This window comes from Ranitomeya variabilis, chromosome 8 (genome assembly GCF_051348905.1).
Source record: "Ranitomeya variabilis isolate aRanVar5 chromosome 8, aRanVar5.hap1, whole genome shotgun sequence".
Taxonomy (NCBI): domain Eukaryota; kingdom Metazoa; phylum Chordata; class Amphibia; order Anura; family Dendrobatidae; genus Ranitomeya; species Ranitomeya variabilis.
This window is the reverse complement of record NC_135239.1, coordinates 210,146,295-210,170,362: the sequence shown is the minus strand read 5'-3', so window position 1 is coordinate 210,170,362 and position 24,068 is coordinate 210,146,295. Positions and strand designations below refer to the sequence as shown.

General features: G+C 40.2%; 1 protein-coding gene across 3 annotated transcripts in view; it reads left to right on the top strand.

Annotated features, from left to right (window-relative positions):
- TRH (thyrotropin releasing hormone) overlaps nucleotides 1–23,199 on the top strand; it is a 147,964-nt gene extending 124,765 nt beyond the window's left edge. For 2 of the 3 annotated variants that reach the window (XM_077276706.1, XM_077276708.1), the window contains 2 exons: nucleotides 21,207–21,407; nucleotides 22,321–23,199. In XM_077276706.1, coding sequence (XP_077132821.1) covers nucleotides 21,207–21,407; nucleotides 22,321–22,862 — 743 coding nt within the window. In that variant the 3' untranslated portion in view covers nucleotides 22,863–23,199. Of the gene's footprint in view, nucleotides 1–4,333; nucleotides 4,412–21,206; nucleotides 21,408–22,320 lie in introns of those variants that run through there. The other variant, XM_077276707.1, reaches the window with a different exon arrangement.
- Nucleotides 23,200–24,068: the final 869 nt, after the last annotated feature.

The following is a 24,068-nucleotide window of genomic DNA, read 5'->3' as shown; positions in this document are numbered from 1 at the left end:
AAAGCGGCGCTTAAGCTCCCGAAAGGCCTCCACAGCAGCAGGGGACCAATCAGCAACATCAGCACCCTTCTTAGTCAAATCAGTCAATGGTTTAACAACATCAGAAAAACCAGCAATAAATCGACGATAAAAGTTAGCAAAGCCCAACAATTTCTGAAGACTCTTAAGAGAAGAGGGTTGCGTCCAATCACAAATAGCCTGAACCTTGACAGGATCCATCTCGATGGAAGAGGGGGAAAAAATATATCCCAAAAAGGAAATCTTTTGAACCCCAAAAACGCACTTAGAACCCTTCACACACAAAGAATTAGACCGCAAAACCTGAAAAACCCTCCTGACCTGCTGGACATGAGAGTCCCAGTCATCCGAAAAAATCAGAATATCATCCAGATACACGATCATAAATTTATCCAAATAATCACGGAAAATGTCATGCATAAAGGACTGAAAGACTGAAGGGGCATTTGAAAGACCAAAAGGCATCACCAAATACTCAAAGTGGCCCTCGGGCGTATTAAATGCGGTCTTCCACTCATCCCCCTGCTTAATTCGCACCAAATTATACGCCCCACGGAGATCAATCTTAGAGAACCACTTGGCCCCCTTTATGCGAGCAAACAAATCAGTCAGCAGTGGCAACGGATATTGATATTTAACCGTGATTTTATTCAAAAGCCGATAATCAATACACGGTCTCAAAGAGCCATCTTTCTTAGCCACAAAGAAAAAACCGGCTCCTAAGGGAGATGACGAAGGACGAATATGTCCCTTTTCCAGGGACTCCTTTATATATTCTCGCATAGCAGCATGTTCAGGCACAGACAGATTAAATAAACGACCCTTAGGGTATTTACTACCCGGAATCAAATCTATGGCACAATCACACTCCCGGTGCGGAGGTAATGAACCAAGCTTAGGTTCTTCAAAAACGTCACGATATTCAGTCAAGAATTCAGGAATCTCAGAGGGAATAGATGATGAAATGGAAACCACAGGTACGTCCCCATGCGTCCCCTTACATCCCCAGCTTAACACAGACATAGCTTTCCAGTCAAGGACTGGGTTATGAGATTGCAGCCATGGCAATCCAAGCACCAACACATCATGTAGGTTATACAGCACAAGAAAGCGAATAATCTCCTGATGATCCGGATTAATCCGCATAGTTACTTGTGTCCAGTATTGTGGTTTATTACTAGCCAATGGGGTGGAGTCAATCCCCTTCAGGGGTATAGGAGTTTCAAGAGGCTCCAAATCATACCCACAGCGTTTGGCAAAGGACCAATCCATAAGACTCAAAGCGGCGCCAGAGTCGACATAGGCATCCGCGGTAATAGATGATAAAGAACAAATCAGGGTCACAGATAGAATAAACTTAGACTGTAAAGTGCCAATTGAAACAGACTTATCAAGCTTCTTAGTACGCTTAGAGCATGCTGATATAACATGAGTTGAATCACCACAATAGAAGCACAACCCATTTTTTCGTCTTAAATTCTGCCGTTCACTTCTGGACAGAATTCTATCACATTGCATATTCTCTGGCGTCTTCTCAGTAGACACCGCCAAATGGTGCACAGGTTTGCGCTCCCGCAGACGCCTATCGATCTGGATAGCCATTGTCATGGACTCATTCAGACCCGCAGGCACAGGGAACCCCACCATAACATCCTTAATGGCATCAGAGAGACCCTCTCTGAAATTCGCCGCCAGGGCGCACTCATTCCACTGAGTAAGCACAGCCCATTTATGGAATTTCTGGCAGTATATTTCAGCTTCGTCTTGCCTCTGAGATAGGGACATCAAGGCCTTTTCCGCCTGAAGCTCTAACTGAGGTTCCTCATAAAGCAACCCCAAGGCCAGAAAAAACGCATCCACATTGAACAACGCAGGATCCCCTGGAGCCAATGCAAAAGCCCAATCCTGAGGGTCGCCCCGGAGCAAGGAAATCACAATCCTGACCTGCTGAGCAGGATCTCCAGCAGAGCGAGATTTCAGGGACAAAAACAACTTGCAATTATTTTTGAAATTTTGAAAGCAAGATCTATTCCCCGAGAAAAATTCAGGCAAAGGAATTCTAGGTTCAGATATAGGAACATGAACAACAAAATCTTGTAAATTTTGAACTTTCGTGGTGAGATTATTCAAACCTGCAGCTAAACTCTGAATATCCATTTTAAACAGGTGAACACAGAGCCATTCCAGGATTAGAAGGAGAGAGAGAGAGAGAAAGGCTGCAATATAGGCAGACTTGCAAGAGATTCAATTACAAGCACACTCAGAACTGAAGGGAAGGGAAAAAAAAAAAAATCTTCAGCAGACTTCTCTTTTCTCTCCTTTCTCTGTCAATTAATTTAACCCTTTTTGGCTGGTCAAACTGTTATGGTTCTCAATGGCAAGAGAACATAGCCCAGCAAACATAAGTACTAGCTCTTGGAAGGATGGAAACTAAACTGACCATGAACTAAACCTGCCGCACAACTAACAGTAGCCGGGTAGCGTTGCCTACGTTTTTATCCCTAGACGCCCAGCGCCGGCCGGAGGACTAACTAATCCTGGCAGAGGAAAATATAGTCCTGGCTCACCTCTAGAGAAATTTCCCCGATAGGCAGACAGAGGCCCCCACATATATTGGCGGTGATTTTAGATGAAATGACAAACGTAGTATGAAAATAGGTTTAGCAAAATTGAGGTCCGCTTACTAGATAGCAGGAAGACAGAAAGGGCACTTTCATGGTCAGCTGAAAACCCTATCAAAATACCATCCTGAAATTACTTTAAGACTCTAGTATTAACTCATAACATCAGAGTGGCAATTTCAGATCACAAGAGCTTTCCAGACACAGAAACGAAACTACAGCTGTGAACTGGAACAAAATGCAAAAACAAACGAGGACTGAAGTCCAACTTAGCTGGGAGTTGTCTAGCAGCAGGAACATGCACAGAAAGGCTTCTGATTACAATGTTGACCGGCATGGAAGTGACAGAGGAGCAAGGTTAAATAGCGACTCCCACATCCTGATGGAAACAGGTGAACAGAGGGGATGATGCACACCAGTTCAATTCCACCAGTGGCCACCGGGGGAGCCCAAAATCCAATTTCACAACAATGAATGATAACACCAAAACTTTTTCTCCACTCATGGTTAGTGGTTGGGTGAAGCCATTTATTGTCAGACTATTGTGTTTTCTCTTTTTAAATCATAATGACAACCTGAAACATCCAGATGACCCTGATTAAAAGTTCCCATCCCCTGGTGATTTTGGCCTGATAACATGCACAGACGTTGTTGACACAAATGGGTCTGAATGGCTACTGAAGGTAACATCCTCACCTGTGACCTGTTTGCATGTTATCTGTGTGTGCATAACAGCTGAGTGAGTTTCTGGGATCCAGACAGACTCTTGCATCTTTCATCCAGCCACTGACGTTTCTGGATTGTGAGTCATATGGAAAGCAAAAGAATTGTGGATGGATCTACGGGAAAAGGTAGTTCAACTGTATAAAACAGGAAAGGGATACAAAAAGATATCCAAGGAGTTGATAATGCCAGTCAGCAGCGTTCACACTGTGATTAACAAATGGAAAATCAGGGGCTCTGTACAAACAAAACCATGGAGGAGCCCCCTCTATTAGCTGGGAATCTCCTAAGGGTCTGTGCACATGATAAATATTTGCTGTACAAATTTCTGCACCATTTTTGCATCTCTTGGCAAGAAAAACAAAGTGTAAAATACACGTTTTTTTATGTTTTTTTGTATGTTTTTTGTTGTTGCAGCTTTCCCCCATTCATTAGTATCTGTGAAACCTGCAGCAAAAAGCTGAATGAATTGTCATTTAAATCCGCAAGTAAAAAATAAGCAACGAGCACGAGACTTCAGGAATGTCATTCACTTTGCTGATACTCGGAAATCCTTCAGTGTTTGTGACAAATCTGCACAGAAAAAAATGAGACAAAAACGCAAGGTGTGCACAGGCCCAAGAGTTTTCAAAAAACATATAAAGCAGATGCCGGGTGGGTTACAGCCTGACATTAGTGGGGGGTTGTGGAAAGTGCAGGTGTAGTGGACACATGGAGGAGGCTTGTAGGTGACGGGACAGCTATAATCTCCACATTACACAGTCCAGTCTGCATTCTCATGGTGCGCACGGTTTTCCCATCTGGAGCAGAAAAGGTTAAAGTTATTTTAAAATCTTTTCTGACATCAAACATATATGTATAATACAAGAGAAAAAAAAACAAGAAGACGAAGACGTACCCCAATGACATCACAGCCATCAACATAATTGGGCCAGGAGGGGTATAAATGAGCAGAGGCTGCAGGAGGCTGCAGAGCTCACAGCAGATCCAGCCAGAAGCTGCTCCGCCAGGAGGAGACATCCAGCCAGAAGACAGAGCCACACAGCCAGGTAACTGCCTCACCGCTGCCTGCCCTCCTGCTGCCTGCCTGGGATCTATAGGGATCTATAGCCCTGGAGGAGAAAAAGTCTGAATAACTGAGGCTCAGAAATGGCCAAAGAGCAAAGGGGCAAGATAAAGAGAGGGATAGATAGATAGATAGATAGATAGATAGATAGATAGATAGATAATAGATAGATCATAGATAGATAGATAGATAGATAATAGATAGATCATAGATAGATAGATAGATAGATCTGCTGAAATGTAGTTCAATTATCCAAATTTTCTCACTTGACAAAAATTACATAATATATAAAATATTACATAAAAAGTATTACTTTTTTGAGGTAGGAATGATATTTTGGTTCCCCAAGTGTAGGAACGTTTTTGAAGAGTTCTCCTTCAGTAAGAAGTGTATAGATAGATATTTATTCATTACATAGATATTAGGTAAATAGTAAATCGTTATAGATAGATATGCAGATAGCAGGCAGATACAGACATGAATAGATTGATGGATAATAGATATTTAAAAAAATAGATAAGAAACAGGCAGACAGATAAATAGTAAGAATGATAGTAAAAAGATACAAGTATAAAAGCATGGAATGTAGCTAGATAGATTTATAGACAATGGATACATAGATATTTATAGATAGATAAATAGATAATTAATAGATAGATAATAGATGATAGATAGATGATAGAGAGATGATGGATAATAGATAATAGATAGATGATAGATAGATAGATGATAGATAGATAATAGATAATAGATGACAGATAATAGATAAATGATAGATAGATAGATAGATAGATAGATAGATAGATAGATAGATAGATAGATGATAGATATTAGATAGATAGATAGATACATAATAGATAGATGATAGATAATAGAAAGATAGATAATAGATGATAGATAATAGATAGATAATAGATATTAGATAGATAATAGATAGATAGATAATAGACATAGATAGTAGATAATAGTAGATAGATGATAGATAGATGATAGATAATAGATATTAGATAGATAATAGATAGATGATAGATAGATGATGGATAATAGATAGATAGATAATAGATAGATAATAGACATAGATAGTAGATAATAGATAGATGATAGATAATAGATAGATAATAGATAGATAGATCTCTAGAACCTTGCAGAGTAGATGGTGATGACTTTGCACACACTGGTGCAGGACATTCTTGCTCTTCTCCCCCATGTACACTGTATAAATCCTGGGGTCACTTATTGGGGTCCTCCTATATTTTGGGGTCCGTGCAGACAGGCAGGACTCACCTGGGCATTTTCTGTAGGAATCTGGTGCTGGATCTCATCTCCCCTCCTCTCCTAGGACTCCTCATCATCTCTGTCAGTCACAGTACTGGCACATTTCACTGCTCAGCCAGGAATACTACCAACCTCTGGGGAGATGGTTATTGCCCCCGGGGCAGAGGTGCAGATTTTGGGATCAGTCACATGTTTTCTGCAGGGATGTAGCAGAGCTGAGTGTATCATTGTACACTTTTCAGTAATGCAATAGTTTTATTTTCAGTCCTAAGGAAAAGTACAAATAACATTCACAAATTAATATTGCAAAATGACACATTCAGCTCTGCTATATCAGATCGGAGGTGCAGGCCTTCCCTCGGAGAGGAGGAGTGGGCAGCGTCACCTTCTCTTGCTGTCTAGTGTTATGAGGTTGGGCATGAGAGCAGATCTCCTAACACCTCGGTGATCAAGGTCATAAACAGAATATGCTGGGGGTTGTAGTTCCACACCAAAATCACTGTGTGCGCACTGGCAAAAACTTTGTGCAGGGCTTCAGTAAATGGTAACGGATTGATAGACTGTTTATTCCTTGATCTGTGGATAATATCTGATGTAGCAGAGTTAACTCAGACTATTAAGGTGCCAAGTGCATGTTTCTTGGCAGATCCAGGGATTTGTGTGAAGATTTTCTTATTATCTGAGGTCACCTGTAGCTGCAGTCTTATAAAACAGCACAAGTGACAGAAGAGGATAACATGTAATATAGTAACATCTGCTACATGACAAGCTCAGCTCTGCTACATGTAATATAGTGACATCTGCTACATAACAAGCTCAGCTCTGCTACATGTAATATAGTAACATCTGCTACATGACAGCTCAGCTCTGCTACGTGTAATATAGTAACATCTGCTACATGACAAGCTCAGCTCTGCTACATGTAATATAGTAACATCTGCTACATAACAAGCTCAGCTCTGCTACATGACAGCTCAGCTCTGCTACATGTAATATAGTAACATCTGCTACATGACAAGCTCAGCTCTGCTACATGTAATATAGTAACATCTGCTACATGACAAGCTCAGCTCTGCTACATGTAATATAGTAACATCTGCTATATGACAAGCTCAGCTCTGCTACATGTAATATAGTAACATCTGCTACATGACAAGCTCAGCTCTGCTACATGTAATATAGTAACATCTGCTACATGACAAGCTCAGCTCTGCTACGTGTAATATAGTAACATCTGCTACATGACAAGCTCAGCTCTCCTACATGTAATATAGTAACATCTACATGACAAGCTCAGCTCTGCTACATGTAATATAGTAACATCTGCTACATGACAAGCTCAGCTCTGCTACATGTAATATAGTAACATCTGCTACATGGCAAGCTCAGCTCTGCTACATGTAATATAGTAACATCTGCTACATGACAAGCTCAGCTCTGCTATGTGTAATATAGTAACATCTGCTACATGACAAGCTCAGCTCTGCTACATGTAATATAGTAACATCTACATGACAAGCTCAGCTCTGCTACATGTAATATAGTAACATCTGCTACATGACAAGCTCAGCTCTGCTACATGTAATATAGTAACATCTGCTACATGACAAGCTCAGCTCTGCTACATGTAATATAGTAACATCTGCTTCATGACAAGCTCAGCTCTGCTACATGTAATATAGTAACATCTGCTACATGACAAGCTCAGCTCTGCTATGTGTAATATAGTAACATCTGCTACATGACAAGCTCAGCTCTGCTACATGTAATATAGTAACATCTACATGACAAGCTCAGCTCTGCTACATGTAATATAGTAACATCTGCTACATGACAAGCTCAGCTCTGCTACATGTAATATAGTAACATCTGCTACATGACAAGCTCAGCTCTGCTACATGTAATATAGTAACATCTGCTTCATGACAAGCTCAGCTCTGCTACATGTAATATAGTAACATCTGCTACATGACAAGCTCAGCTCTGCTATGTGTAATATAGTAACATCTGCTACATGACAAGCTCAGCTCTGCTACATGTAATATAGTAACATCTGCTACATGACAAGCTCAGCTCTGCTACACGTAATATAGTAACATCTGCTACATGGCAAGCTCAGCTCTGCTACATGTAATATAGTAACATCTGCTACATGACAAGCTCAGCTCTGCTACATGTAATATAGTAACATCTGCTACATGACAAGCTCAGCTCTGCTATGTGTAATATAGTAACATCTGCTACATGACAAGCTCAGCTCTGCTACATGTAATATAGTAACATCTACATGACAAGCTCAGCTCTGCTACATGTAATATAGTAACATCTGCTACATGACAAGCTCAGCTCTGCTACATGTAATATAGTAACATCTGCTACATGACAAGCTCAGCTCTGCTACATGTAATATAGTAACATCTGCTTCATGACAAGCTCAGCTCTGCTACATGTAATATAGTAACATCTGCTACATGACAAGCTCAGCTCTGCTATGTGTAATATAGTAACATCTGCTACATGACAAGCTCAGCTCTGCTACATGTAATATAGTAACATCTACATGACAAGCTCAGCTCTGCTACATGTAATATAGTAACATCTGCTACATGACAAGCTCAGCTCTGCTACATGTAATATAGTAACATCTGCTACATGACAAGCTCAGCTCTGCTACATGTAATATAGTAACATCTGCTTCATGACAAGCTCAGCTCTGCTACATGTAATATAGTAACATCTGCTACATGACAAGCTCAGCTCTGCTATGTGTAATATAGTAACATCTGCTACATGACAAGCTCAGCTCTGCTACATGTAATATAGTAACATCTGCTACATGACAAGCTCAGCTCTGCTACACGTAATATAGTAACATCTGCTACATGGCAAGCTCAGCTCTGCTACATGTAATATAGTAACATCTGCTACATGACAAGCTCAGCTCTGCTACATGTAATATAGTAACATCTGCTACATGGCAAGCTCAGCTCTGCTACATGTAATATAGTAACATCTGCTACATGACAGCTCAGCTCTGCTACATGTAATATAGTAACATGTGCTACATGACAAGCTCAGCTTTGCTATATGTAATATAGTAACATCTGCTAAATGACAAGCTCAGCTCTGCTATATGTAATATAGTAACATCTGCTAAATGACAAGCTCAGCTCTGCTACATGACAAGCTCAGCTCTGCTACATGACAAGCTCAGCTCTGCTACATGTAATATAGTAACATCTGCTACATGACAGCTCAGCTCTGCTACGTGTAATATAGTAACATCTGCTACATGACAAGCTCAGCTCTGCTACACGTAATATAGTAACATCTGCTACATGACAAGCTCAGCTCTGCTACATGTAATATAGTAACATCTGCTACATGACAGCTCAGCTCTGCTACATGTAATATAGTAACATCTGCTACATGACAAGCTCAGCTCTGCTACATGTAATATAGTAACATCTGCTACATGACAAGCTCAGCTCTGCTACATGTAATATACTAACATCTGCTACATGACAAGCTCAGCTCTGCTACATGTAATATAGTAACATCTGCTACATGACAAGCTCAGCTCTGCTATGTGTAATATAGTAACATCTGCTACATGACAAGCTCAGCTCTGCTACATGTAATATAGTAACATCTGCTACATGACAGCTCAGCTCTGCTACATGTAATATAGTAACATCTGCTACATGACAAGCTCAGCTCTGCTACATGTAATATAGTAACATCTGCTACATGACAAGCTCAGCTCTGCTACATGTAATATAGTAACATCTGCTACATGACAAGCTCAGCTCTGCTACATGTAATATAGTAACATCTGCTACATGACAAGCTCAGCTCTGCTACGTGTAATATAGTAACATCTGCTACATGACAAGCTCAGCTCTGCTACATGTAATATAGTAACATCTGCTACATGACAAGCTCAGCTCTGCTACACGTAATATAGTAACATCTGCTACATGGCAAGCTCAGCTCTGCTACATGTAATATAGTAACATCTGCTACATGACAAGCTCAGCTCTGCTACATGTAATATAGTAACATCTGCTACATGGCAAGCTCAGCTCTGCTACATGTAATATAGTAACATCTGCTACATGACAAGCTCAGCTCTGCTACATGTAATATAGTAACATCTGCTACATGACAAGCTCAGCTCTGCTACATGTAATATAGTAACATCTGCTACATGACAAGCTCAGCTCTGCTATATGTAATATAGTAACATCTGCTACATGACAAGCTCAGCTCTGCTATATGTAATATAGTAACATCTGCTAAATGACAAGCTCAGCTCTGCTACATGACAAGCTCAGCTCTGCTACATGACAAGCTCAGCTCTGCTACATGTAATATAGTAACATCTGCTCCATGACAAGCTCAGCTCTGCTACATGACAAGCTCAGCCCTGCTATATGTAATATAGTAACATCGGCTAAATGACAAGCTCAGCTCTGCTACATGACAAGCTCAGCTCTGCTACATGACAAGCTCAGCTCTGCTACATGTAATATAGTAACATCTGCTACATGACAAGCTCAGCTCTGCTATATGTAATATAGTAACATCTGCTCCATGACAGCTCAGCTCTGCTACATGTAATATAGTAACATCTGCTACATGACAAGCTCAGCTCTGCTACATGTAATATAGTAACATCTGCTACATGACAAGCTCAGCTCTGCTACATGTAATATAGTAACATCTGCTATATGACAAGCTCAGCTCTGCTACATGTAATATAGTAACATCTGCTACATGGCAAGCTCAGCTCTGCTACATGTAATATAGTAACATCTGCTACATGGCAAGCTCAGCTCTGCTATATGTAATATAGTAACATCTGCTACATGACCAGCTCAGCTCTGCTACATGTAATATAGTAACATCTATATGACAAGCTCAGCTCTGCTATATGTAATATAGTAACATCTGCTACATGACAAGCTCAGCTCTGCTATATGTAATATAGTAACATCTGCTAAATGACAAGCTCAGCTCTGCTACATGTAATATAGTAACATCTGCTACATGACAAGCTCAGCTCTGCTATATGTAATATAGTAACATCTGCTAAATGACAAGCTCAGCTCTGCTACATGTAATATAGTAACATCTGCTATATGACAAGCTCAGCTCTGCTACATGTAATATAGTAACATCTGCTCCATGACAAGCTCAGCTCTGCTATATGTAATATAGTAACATCTGCTAAATGACAAGCTCAGCTCTGCTATATGTAATATAGTAACATCTGCTAAATGACAAGCTCAGCTCTGCTACATGACAAGCTCAGCTCTGCTACATGACAAGCTCAGCTCTGCTACATGTAATATAGTAACATCTGCTACATGACAGCTCAGCTCTGCTACGTGTAATATAGTAACATCTGCTACATGACAAGCTCAGCTCTGCTACACGTAATATAGTAACATCTGCTACATGACAAGCTCAGCTCTGCTACATGTAATATAGTAACATCTGCTACATGACAGCTTAGCTCTGCTACATGTAATATAGTAACATCTGCTACATGACAAGCTCAGCTCTGCTACATGTAATATAGTAACATCTGCTACATGACAAGCTCAGCTCTGCTACATGTAATATACTAACATCTGCTACATGACAAGCTCAGCTCTGCTACATGTAATATAGTAACATCTGCTACATGACAAGCTCAGCTCTGCTATGTGTAATATAGTAACATCTGCTACATGACAAGCTCAGCTCTGCTACATGTAATATAGTAACATCTGCTACATGACAGCTCAGCTCTGCTACATGTAATATAGTAACATCTGCTACATGACAAGCTCAGCTCTGCTACATGTAATATAGTAACATCTGCTACATGACAAGCTCAGCTCTGCTACATGTAATATAGTAACATCTGCTACATGACAAGCTCAGCTCTGCTACATGTAATATAGTAACATCTGCTACATGACAAGCTCAGCTCTGCTACGTGTAATATAGTAACATCTGCTACATGACAAGCTCAGCTCTGCTACATGTAATATAGTAACATCTGCTACATGACAAGCTCAGCTCTGCTACACGTAATATAGTAACATCTGCTACATGGCAAGCTCAGCTCTGCTACATGTAATATAGTAACATCTGCTACATGACAAGCTCAGCTCTGCTACATGTAATATAGTAACATCTGCTACATGGCAAGCTCAGCTCTGCTACATGTAATATAGTAACATCTGCTACATGACAAGCTCAGCTCTGCTACATGTAATATAGTAACATCTGCTACATGACAAGCTCAGCTCTGCTACATGTAATATAGTAACATCTGCTACATGACAAGCTCAGCTCTGCTATATGTAATATAGTAACATCTGCTACATGACAAGCTCAGCTCTGCTATATGTAATATAGTAACATCTGCTAAATGACAAGCTCAGCTCTGCTACATGACAAGCTCAGCTCTGCTACATGACAAGCTCAGCTCTGCTACATGTAATATAGTAACATCTGCTCCATGACAAGCTCAGCTCTGCTACATGACAAGCTCAGCCCTGCTATATGTAATATAGTAACATCGGCTAAATGACAAGCTCAGCTCTGCTACATGACAAGCTCAGCTCTGCTACATGACAAGCTCAGCTCTGCTACATGTAATATAGTAACATCTGCTACATGACAGCTCAGCTCTGCTACATGTAATATAGTAACATCTGCTACATGACAAGCTCAGCTCTGCTACATGTAATATAGTAACATCTGCTACATGACAAGCTCAGCTCTGCTACATGTAATATAGTAACATCTGCTACATGACAAGCTCAGCTCTGCTACATGTAATATAGTAACATCTGCTACATGACAAGCTCAGCTCTGCTACGTGTAATATAGTAACATCTGCTACATGACAAGCTCAGCTCTGCTACATGTAATATAGTAACATCTGCTACATGACAAGCTCAGCTCTGCTACACGTAATATAGTAACATCTGCTACATGGCAAGCTCAGCTCTGCTACATGTAATATAGTAACATCTGCTACATGACAAGCTCAGCTCTGCTACATGTAATATAGTAACATCTGCTACATGGCAAGCTCAGCTCTGCTACATGTAATATAGTAACATCTGCTACATGACAAGCTCAGCTCTGCTACATGTAATATAGTAACATCTGCTACATGACAAGCTCAGCTCTGCTACATGTAATATAGTAACATCTGCTACATGACAAGCTCAGCTCTGCTATATGTAATATAGTAACATCTGCTACATGACAAGCTCAGCTCTGCTATATGTAATATAGTAACATCTGCTAAATGACAAGCTCAGCTCTGCTACATGACAAGCTCAGCTCTGCTACATGACAAGCTCAGCTCTGCTACATGTAATATAGTAACATCTGCTCCATGACAAGCTCAGCTCTGCTACATGACAAGCTCAGCCCTGCTATATGTAATATAGTAACATCGGCTAAATGACAAGCTCAGCTCTGCTACATGACAAGCTCAGCTCTGCTACATGACAAGCTCAGCTCTGCTACATGTAATATAGTAACATCTGCTACATGACAAGCTCAGCTCTGCTATATGTAATATAGTAACATCTGCTCCATGACAAGCTCAGCTCTGCTACATGTAATATAGTAACATCTGCTACATGACAAGCTCAGCTCTGCTACATGTAATATAGTAACATCTGCTACATGACAAGCTCAGCTCTGCTACATGTAATATAGTAACATCTGCTATATGACAAGCTCAGCTCTGCTACATGTAATATAGTAACATCTGCTACATGGCAAGCTCAGCTCTGCTACATGTAATATAGTAACATCTGCTACATGGCAAGCTCAGCTCTGCTATATGTAATATAGTAACATCTGCTACATGACCAGCTCAGCTCTGCTACATGTAATATAGTAACATCTATATGACAAGCTCAGCTCTGCTATATGTAATATAGTAACATCTGCTACATGACAAGCTCAGCTCTGCTACATGTAATATAGTAACGTCTGCTACATGACAAGCTCAGCTCTGCTATATGTAATATAGTAACATCTGCTAAATGACAAGCTCAGCTCTGCTACATGTAATATAGTAACATCTGCTATATGACAAGCTCAGCTCTGCTACATGTAATATAGTAACATCTGCTCCATGACAAGCTCAGCTCTGCTATATGTAATATAGTAACATCTGCTAAATGACAAGCTCAGCTCTGCTACATGACAAGCTCAGCTCTGCTACATGTAATATAGTAACATCTGCTATATGACAAGCTCAGCTCTGCTACATGTAATATAGTAACCTGCTACATGACAAGCTCAGCTCTGCTACATGTAATATAGTAACATCTGCTACACGACACGCTCAGCTCTGCTACACGTAATATAGTAACATCTGCTACACGACAAGCTCAGCTCTGCTATATGTAATATAGTAACATCTGCTACATGACAAGCTCAGCTCTGCTATATGTAATATAGTAACATCTGCTATATGACAAGCTCAGCTCTGCTATATGTAATATAGTAACATCTGCTACATGACAAGCTCAGTCCTGCTACATGTAATATAGTAACATCTGCTACATGACAAGCTCAGCTCTGCTAAATGTAATATAGTAACATCTGCTATATGACAAGCTCAGCTCTGCTATATGTAATATAGTAACCTGCTACATGACAAGCTCAGCTCTGCTACATGTAATATAGTAACATCTGCTACATGACAAGCTCAGCTCTGCTACATGTAATATAGTAACATCTGCTACATGACAAGCTCAGCTCTGCTAAATGTAATATAGTAACATCTGCTATATGACAAGCTCAGCCCTGCTATATGTAATATAGTAACCTGCTACATGACAAGCTCAGATCTGCTACATGTAATGTAGTAACATCTGCTACATGACAAGCTCAGCTCTGCTACATGTAATATAGTAACATCTGCTACATGACAAGTTCAGCTCTGCTACATGTAATATAGTAACTGTTATGATCGGGTGGCCTAAGAGCAGCATGAGACGTACTCTGGAGAAGGTGGTACCTGTACTGACCGCAGACCCTGAACTTAACACCGCAACTAGAAGTAGCCGTGGAATGTACCTAACACTTCCTAGACATCTCGACACAGCCGGAGGACTAAATACCCCTAGAGATAGAAAAGGGAAAACTATCTTGCCTCAGAGAAAATCCCCAAAGGATAGACAGCCCCCCACAAATATTGACTGTGAGAGGAGAGGGAAATAACATACACAGACTGAAATCAGAATTTAGCAAAGGAGGCCACTTCTAGCTAAATAGGAAGGATAGGACAGAGTACTATGCGGTCAGTATAAAAACACTAGAAAATATCCACCACAGAAAATACAAAATCTCCACATCTAACTAAAGACATGGAGGGTATATCTGCATCTCCAGAGATACCAGCTTGGCTGAGCAAATCCTTATACAGACCAAGCTGGACAAGACAAAACATGGAAAAGAACTTGAACAATCAGGCTCACAGCATGTGGACTGCAATAAACAAAGCCAGAACTTATCTTTGTTGAAATGAACAGCAAAGCAAGAGAGACCAGGCAGGGAAGTGAATCCTCCAGGGAACAATGGACAACTGGCACAGACTAAAGGGTCAAGCAAGACTAAATAGCCCAGTCAGAATTGCAATAAGTGGACACACCTGATGAATGCTGCGATCCAAAGACAGCAGCGCTACCACTTATAACCACCGGAGGGAGCCCAAGAACAGAATTCACAACAAGTAACATCTGCTACATGACAAGCTCAGCTCTGCTACATGTAATATAGTAACATCTGCTACATGGCAAGCTCAGCTCTGCTACATGTAATATAGTAACATCTGCTACATGACAAGCTCAGCCCTGCTACATGTAATATAGTAACATCTGCTACATGGCAAGCTCAGCTCTGCTACATGTAATATAGTAACATCTGCTACATGGCAAGCTCAGCTCTGCTACATGTAATATAGTAACATCTGCTACATGACAAGCTCAGCTCTGCTACATGTAATATAGTAACATCTGCTACATGGCAAGCTCAGCTCTGCTACATGTAATATAGTAATATCTGCTACATGACAAGCTCAGCTCTGCTATATGTAATATAGTAACATCTGCTACATGGCAAGCTCAGCTCTGCTACATGTAATATAGTAACATCTGCTACATGGCAAGCTCAGCTCTGCTACATGTAATATAGTAACATCTGCTACATGACAAGCTCAGCTCTGCTATATGTAATATAGTAACATCTGCTACATGACAAGCTCAGCTCTGCTACATGTAATATAGTAACATCTGCTACATGACAAGCTCAGCTCTGCTAAATGTAATATAGTAACATCTGCTACATGACAAGCTCAGCCCTGCTACATGTAATATAGTAACATCTGCTACATGACAAGCTCAGCCCTGCTACATGTAATATAGTAACATCTGCTACATGGCAAGCTCAGCTCTGCTACATGTAATATAGTAACATCTGCTACATGGCAAGCTCAGCTCTGCTACATGTAATATAGTAACATCTGCTACATGACAAGCTCAGCTCTGCTACATGTAATATAGTAACATCTGCTACATGGCAAGCTCAGCTCTGCTACATGTAATATAGTAATATCTGCTACATGACAAGCTCAGCTCTGCTATATGTAATATAGTAACATCTGCTACATGGCAAGCTCAGCTCTGCTACATGTAATATAGTAACATCTGCTACATGGCAAGCTCAGCTCTGCTACATGTAATATAGTAACATCTGCTACATGACAAGCTCAGCTCTGCTATATGTAATATAGTAACATCTGCTACATGACAAGCTCAGCTCTGCTACATGTAATATAGTAACATCTGCTACATGACAAGCTCAGCTCTGCTAAATGTAATATAGTAACATCTGCTATATGACAAGCTCAGCTCTGCTATATGTAATATAGTAACCTGCTACATGACAAGCTCAGCTCTGCTACATGTAATATACTAACATCTGCTACATGACAAGCTCAGCTCTGCTATATGTAATATAGTAACATCTGCTACATGACAAGCTCAGCTCTGCTATATGTAATATAGTAACCTGCTACATGACAAGCTCAGATCTGCTACATGTAATATAGTAACATCTGCTACATGGCAAGCTCAGCTCTGCTACATGTAATATAGTAACATCTGCTACATGACAAGCTCAGCTCTGCTACATGTAATATAGTAACATCTGCTACATGGCAAGCTCAGCTCTGCTACATGTAATATAGTAACATCTGCTACATATAGCTGAAATGACAATCTGAGTAGCTAACAAATGAAGGCAGAGTTTAATCTTGTGTAATTCATTACTAACAGCTGCTTTAATGTTTTTACACTTTTTCTAAAGGTACGTGTACATCCAATGACCGGCAGCCATGACCGCTGATCAGCTACCTCTTTGCTTGTCGACTCCGTCATGTAATATTTTCTTTACACCGGTTTCACTACTAGATCGTTCAGTGCGCATAGGCTGCCATTGTCCTCGGCAGCGGAAATCCTACTTACACAGGACAATGTGCTGCCGAGAATGATGATCTTTTGTGCAGACCAAATGATTATTTCACCCAACGAATGAGCTTTTCATCTGTTAATCCAGTGATCAGCAGCCTGGGTAGACTTCATCAGGAAATGAAGAATCTTGTAGTGTAAGGGCTAGAATTAGGGTGAGGGCTAAAGTTATTAAATTACACTTACAATGTTATAAAATAGTGTAATAAAATAAAAAAAGTGCAAAAAATAATAGAACAATGTGTAACTTTTTATTTTTGCATTTTTTTAATGTCAGATTTTAGGAAAAAAGCAGGAAAAAATAAGGTAGAAGGCCAAACTATAATTACATCAGTAAAATGCATGAGCTGGAAAGATAAATACTGGACTGATGGAAGGGGCTCAGGGAGCCAGCGATATCTATCTATCTGTCTGTTATCTAACTATTATCTATCATCTATTATCTATCATCTATTATCTACCTATCTATCTATCATCAATCTATCTGTCTATTATCTATCTATCATCTATTATCTATTTATTACTGTATCAATCTATGTATTATCTATCATCTATCTATTATCTATCATCTATTATCTATTATCTATCTATCTATCTATCTATCTATTATCTATCTATCTATCATCTATCTATCTATCTATCTATCTATCATCAATCTATCTGTCTATCATCTATCTATCATCTATTATCTACCTATCTATCTATCATCAATCTATCTGTCTATTATCTATCTATCATCTATTATCTATCTATTACTGTATCAATCTATGTATTATCTATCATCTATCTATTATCTATCTATCATCTATCATCTATTATCTATCTGTCTATCTATCTATCTATCTATCTATCTATCTATCTATCTATCATCTATCATCAATCTATCATCAATCATCTATCTATCTATCATCTATTATCTATCTATTACTGTATCAATCTATGTATTATCTATCATCTATCTATTATCTATCTATCTATCTATCTATCTATCTATCTATCTATCTATCTATCTATCTATCTATCTATCTATCTATCTGTCTAGATAGGCCTTGGGGAGATCCATGTTTCCCTGCCAGTTACCGGCTGCATTGTCTAAGCAGTGATGACTTATGAGCCTTCTGCGTTGCGCTCGTTAAAGCACATTGTCCAATTAGTAGATAATCCGTGGTGATACATGCTGAGATACACCTGATGAATGATTCCACATATTATCTACACCTATTGATCTAAGAAGTGGTTAACAAGAAATCGATAGCAGTCTCTCACTTCTCCCTTTTCTACACGTTTCCGTGGCCGGCGAGCGCTCAGCCGTGCTCATTGTGCTACACTAGAGGGGCTGCAGTCACAACCCTGCTGATACTTAATGGAGGCAGCAAAGTTTGTGGGCAGACCATTCCCTCAGGGCTTATTCACACCTCAGTATTTGGTCAGTATTTTTGCATCAGTGTTTGTATGTTAAAATCAGAAATGAAACTTACAGAGAAAAACTATAATTGAAAGATTGACACCTGCTCTGTGTTTTGGAGACTCTCCTGGTTTTGCCGTACAAATACCGATGTGTTAATAATAAAGGGAGTAGTTCTTTTTGTAAATCAGAAGACTGTAGAGACTGGTGTAAAGCTGATCATTAATACACTGTGTTCCAAATTATTATGCACAAAGAGTTTAGGAGTGATAAGGTTAGAATTTTTTTGTTTGTCATTTAAACTCATTGATGGTAATGTGTGTCAGGGCTCTTTATATCACTGAAAGCAATTGCAGATACCTGTGCAAATTAGTTTGGCAGGTGTGTCCAAATAAAGGCAAGACTACTTAAGAAGGCTGTTCCACATTATTAAGCAGCCTATATTTTTTGCCAAAATGGGAAAGAAAAAGGATGTGTCGGCTGCTGAGAAGCAACAAATTGTGGAGTATTTAGGTCAAGGCATGACTACAATCAACATTGCCAAGACACTTCATCGTGATCATTGCACAATCAAGAAGTATGTAGCTGATTCCCAGCACACTCGTGTACGTGCTGATAAGGAAAAATTGAGGACCCTTTCCAACAGGCAATTGCGTAAGGTTAAAAGAGCAGCTGCAAAAATGCCTTGTCATAGCAGCAGACAAGTTTTTGAAGCTGCTGGTGCCTCCAAAGTCCCCAGAACAACAAGATGCAGGGTCCTTCAGAGGTTTGCAGCTGTGCGTAAGCCATCCTGTCGACCACCTCTATCCACTGCACACAAGCAGAAACGGCTCCAGTGGGCCAAACGATACATGAAGACTGACTTCCAAACTGTTTTGTTCACCGATGAGTGCCGTGCAACGCTCGATGGTCCAGATGGATGGAGTGGAGGATGGCTGGTTGATGGACACCCCATGAAAACACGGCTAAGGCGCCAACAAGGAGGAGGTGGAGTAATTTTTTGGGCTGGAATCCAGGGGAGAGAGATTGTCGGCCCCTTTATGATCCCTGAAGGGGTAAAGATGAACTCCATAATCTATGTGGAGTTTCTAAAACAACCCTTCCTGCCATGGTTCAAGAGGAAGAACCGTGCTTTCCGCAGCAAGATCATTTTCATGCATGATAATGCACCGTCTCCTGCTGCAAAAAACACATCTGCATCTCTGGCTGCTATGGGCATAAAAGAGGACAAAGTTATGGTCTTCCCCTGACCTCAACCCCATTGAGAACCTCTGGAGCATCATCAAAAGGAGTGTCTATGATGGCGGGAGGCAGTTCACATCTAAGCAACAGCTCTGGGAGGGTATTCTGTCCACATGCAAAACAATTGAAGCAGAAACCATCCAAAAACTGACAAATTCAATGGACGAGAGAGTTCAGAAGCTTCTTTCGAACAAGGGGTCCTATGTGCAAATGTAACATCACCTAGAATAAAGTTTTCACTTGAAAACTGTTTGATTTCATTTTGTAATAAACTGATAATGCTTATAACTTCACAATTGACCATTTTTTTGTTCAAAATAAAAAAAAAGGTTGAAAACTCTGCTGTGCATAATAATTTGGAACATGCATTTTGAGTGTTTATTTAAAAAAAAAAAGATTCTGTTTTCATAGGCAGTTTGTTCCAAAACATTGCAATTATACTAGAATAGTAGATGACTGGAAAATAACAATGACTGCAATTCAGATAGGTAATTTAGAGAAAATTTGAGGAAATATTATTTGCATAATAATTTGGAACACAGTGTAGTTTGCATATCACCAGAATAATATCTGTGCAACTATAAGGTATTACTGACAGATTTCAGCTCTGAAGCCTGTAGAATTGTGAATGCAGCTCTGGAGTACAAACAGTACAAGATAAATAATGTGCATGACAACATCACACCATAGGACCGAAGCCCTCGTTAATTTAGAGTGTTGGTTTTGTATTGATGGCTAGGAATGATATATACTAATGTGCAGGAGCATCTCCAGGTTTAGAGGGGCTCTTGGGCACAGTCGGACCCCTGTCTCCTTCATCCTCCTAAACCCAAACACGGTGCTGCCCACCCTTCCAACACTGGAATAACCGGTCAAACTATGGGTCCATGGAAGTGTCTTGGGCCACTAAATATTCTCTGTATATTAAATACAAATCTAAGAAAGATTATAAAATTCTTTTTCCGCCAAAGGGTTAACAACATTCTCCTAAAGTTATTGTAATCTGCTTTTTTGGGGGGGATCTCTTTACAGCGTAAATTACAGAGCGTGCTGCTCCGCGGAGACAGGTTCGGGGCTGTGCAGTAAATTATTGTGTTGATACGTAATAATTATCCTGTTGTTTTCTGTTTTATACACAAGGCGTTGTTTTTTAGTAGATTGTGGCGCTACCTGCAGATTCCAGCACTATATAGCGGTGACAATTATTTGCACTAATGTGCAGCACTAAGGATGATTTTAGACCTTCTTGGGAACAAAACAAAATGTAATTTACTCATCTTTCTTCTGCATTGCAGTGATGTCGTCCTTTACTTGGTGGTTGCTGCTTTTAGGGGCAGCTTTGTCCCATCTGGTGGTGGCTCAAGAACAACCTCTGCCCGATGAGGAAGACGATGCATCTGAGGACAATATTGAAATCAGTAACGCACTAAAGAAAGCCCAGGGAAATCTAATCCGCAGTCTTATCCGTCGAATTGAAGAGGAGCAGAGTGACAGAGGTAATGGTTTCACATGGGACATTACTTGTCCTGGGGTAGGACTATGTATGCTGGGTACTTTGGTGGCATTGTCCATGGGAACGACTTATCTATGTGATCATCATGGCTATTCTAATGGTGGCCTTTTCATATAGTATATGAATCACAGTAGACCTTTCCAGGTATGGACCTTCCTATCATGTCTGTCCATGACTATGGTGGAGGGGTCTAATTTAAGGGTATTTTAGACCTTACTATTGTGGTGGCTTTTACAATGACTTTTTATTACCTAGTGGTAGGAGATCAGGCTTTAGTAGATGTTCTGTAGAATTATCTCACATGGCTACAGACTATGACAGCCAATGTTCTTCCATGTCTCTTGCCACCACAATAAGGTCGACTTCAAGAAAATTAATGTATATAGAGATACTAAAGGAGTTCCCATAGACAAACCTCCTTTTTCTGGATCCACAAGAAGGTGGAGTCTTATCAGTTGCGCTACTTCAACGTTATCCATGTCATATGATTATTAGCTTCACTACTATAGTGTTAGCCACAACTTATTACAACTCTAAGCATCCAATTCATCATTTGTGGGTTTCATTTTTTTTTTTAAACTTTTCTTCTTTTGTCCTGTATTCGTTGACATTTTTTGCACCAATTGTTTCAAAATGGAGCACGCAGGATGGTTAATTTTGCACAAAATAAAAATATTCTTTGTCTTTAATTTATTTAGTGCAACAAATCACATCACTAAAATGTTACAAACTTTGCACATAACATTTTTGGCAAACATAAAAACCAGGTAAATGCATAAAACAAACTTTAAAAAGTGAAAAACAGTCAAAAAATACCACAAACAAGACAAAAAAAAGCCCAACTGTAATAATGGATCTGGCCGTTAATGTATACTGTTTGGCTTTGAATTTTGCAGACTCAGATTCTCCAGGGCTGGAATGGATCTCCAAGAGGCAACATCCAGGTAAAAGACTTCTTGAAGAAGTGGAGAAGAGACAGCACCCAGGCAAAAGAGAGGAGGGCGACTGGTATATGGAGCTTTCCAAGAGGCAGCACCCAGGCAGGAGGTCAACATTAGGTGATCAGTTTCTAGATAACTCTATTCCTTCTTTCGCTCACAACAATGATGTCTCGAAGAGGCAACACCCAGGCAAGAGGAACCTGGCCTACACCAAGCGCCAACATCCCGGTAAGAGAAGCTGGGATGATGATGAATATACTGAGATGGGTGACTTCCAAGATGTAGAAAAACGCCAACATCCGGGTAAGAGGTATCTAGAGTCGGAGAATTTTGACTATGTGCCGCCATGTGAAGGACCTGACCCTTTCAACTGTAGCAAGGGCAACCTTCTGCTGGAGCTTCTAGATAACGTGAACAAGGGACGGATGGAAGAGAAGAGACAACACCCCGGGAGGAGGTCAACTTGGGAGGCAGAAGTTCCTGTTATCCAAGAGTAATGGTTCCAAGTTTTTTTCTGACCAGTTCAAGTAGCACCTGAATTCACCCCTTCAATTGTGGAGACCACGTCAACTCTACCTTCAACCATGAATCCAAGTGAACCCCCTCTAAGACCCTCTAATTATAACTGATACTGTGTCTACAAGGAACCGGCATACGTTCCGTCTCAACACAATTTTTGGTGTAAAATAGTCAAACTTACCTCCACTCTCTACCCCCAAACCAACCCACCCAGTCAGAGGTGACATGTCGGTGTTAATATCATTCCATCATTCAGCCCCCTATATAATATTCTTACTTTTCATGCTGTAGTAATACACATTGGGCTTTGATGGATCTTCCTTGTGTTGTGTGTTAGTATAAAAGCAGGTGATGAGCGTCAGGGTGTAAAATGGCGTCATACCCACCCAGACTTGCCCTATATCCAGATAAGTATGCCCCATACATCACCCCAATAAATTAGCACCAATAGGAGAGGGACATACAGATTTGGTGAATTCCTTCCTACTCCATTTGAGATTAATATAAGACCCATCACCCACAGCAGATGTAAACATCATGGGGGTACTCAGGAGAATATGGGGTACAGCATACAGATGTCTGTCCCTTGCCCAAACTCTCCTAACACAAAGGAGGAGGGAACATCACTGGTAGATCGCTGTTATTTACCATCTTGTAGAAATCCTCCATTATTAAGGCTCATCCGCCACACAGCCAATGTAAAACAAGCAGAGCTGTAGTGTAAAGCATGGAGGAGGAACATGGCTTGAAAGTTTGGATTTCCGACAAGCTGTGATATATAAAAAGAAAGCATCACCATGATTCCCCCAATGCCGCATGTTTTTTGATAGTAATACATATTTTTTAGGCTGGTTTCACATTTGCGTTTTTTGCCGCTGCGTTTTGCTGCATTTGACAACGCATGCGGTTTTTTCATGCTTGCGTTTGGTTGCAGAAATGCAACATGTAGTAATTTCTAGAGGCGTTTTTTTGCCGCAAAAAAAGCATGCGTTTTTTTGCAGCAAAAAAAGTATTGCTGTCTATGTAAACGCATGCGTTTGTTTCCGTTAAAAACGCATGCGTTTTTATAGAAAAAAAACAAGAATACACACTTATAAGCCACCCCCCACCATCAAGGTGATAAAGGGATCCAAACCCTAACCCTACCCCTAACCCTACCCCTAGGTATCCTAACCCTACCCCTT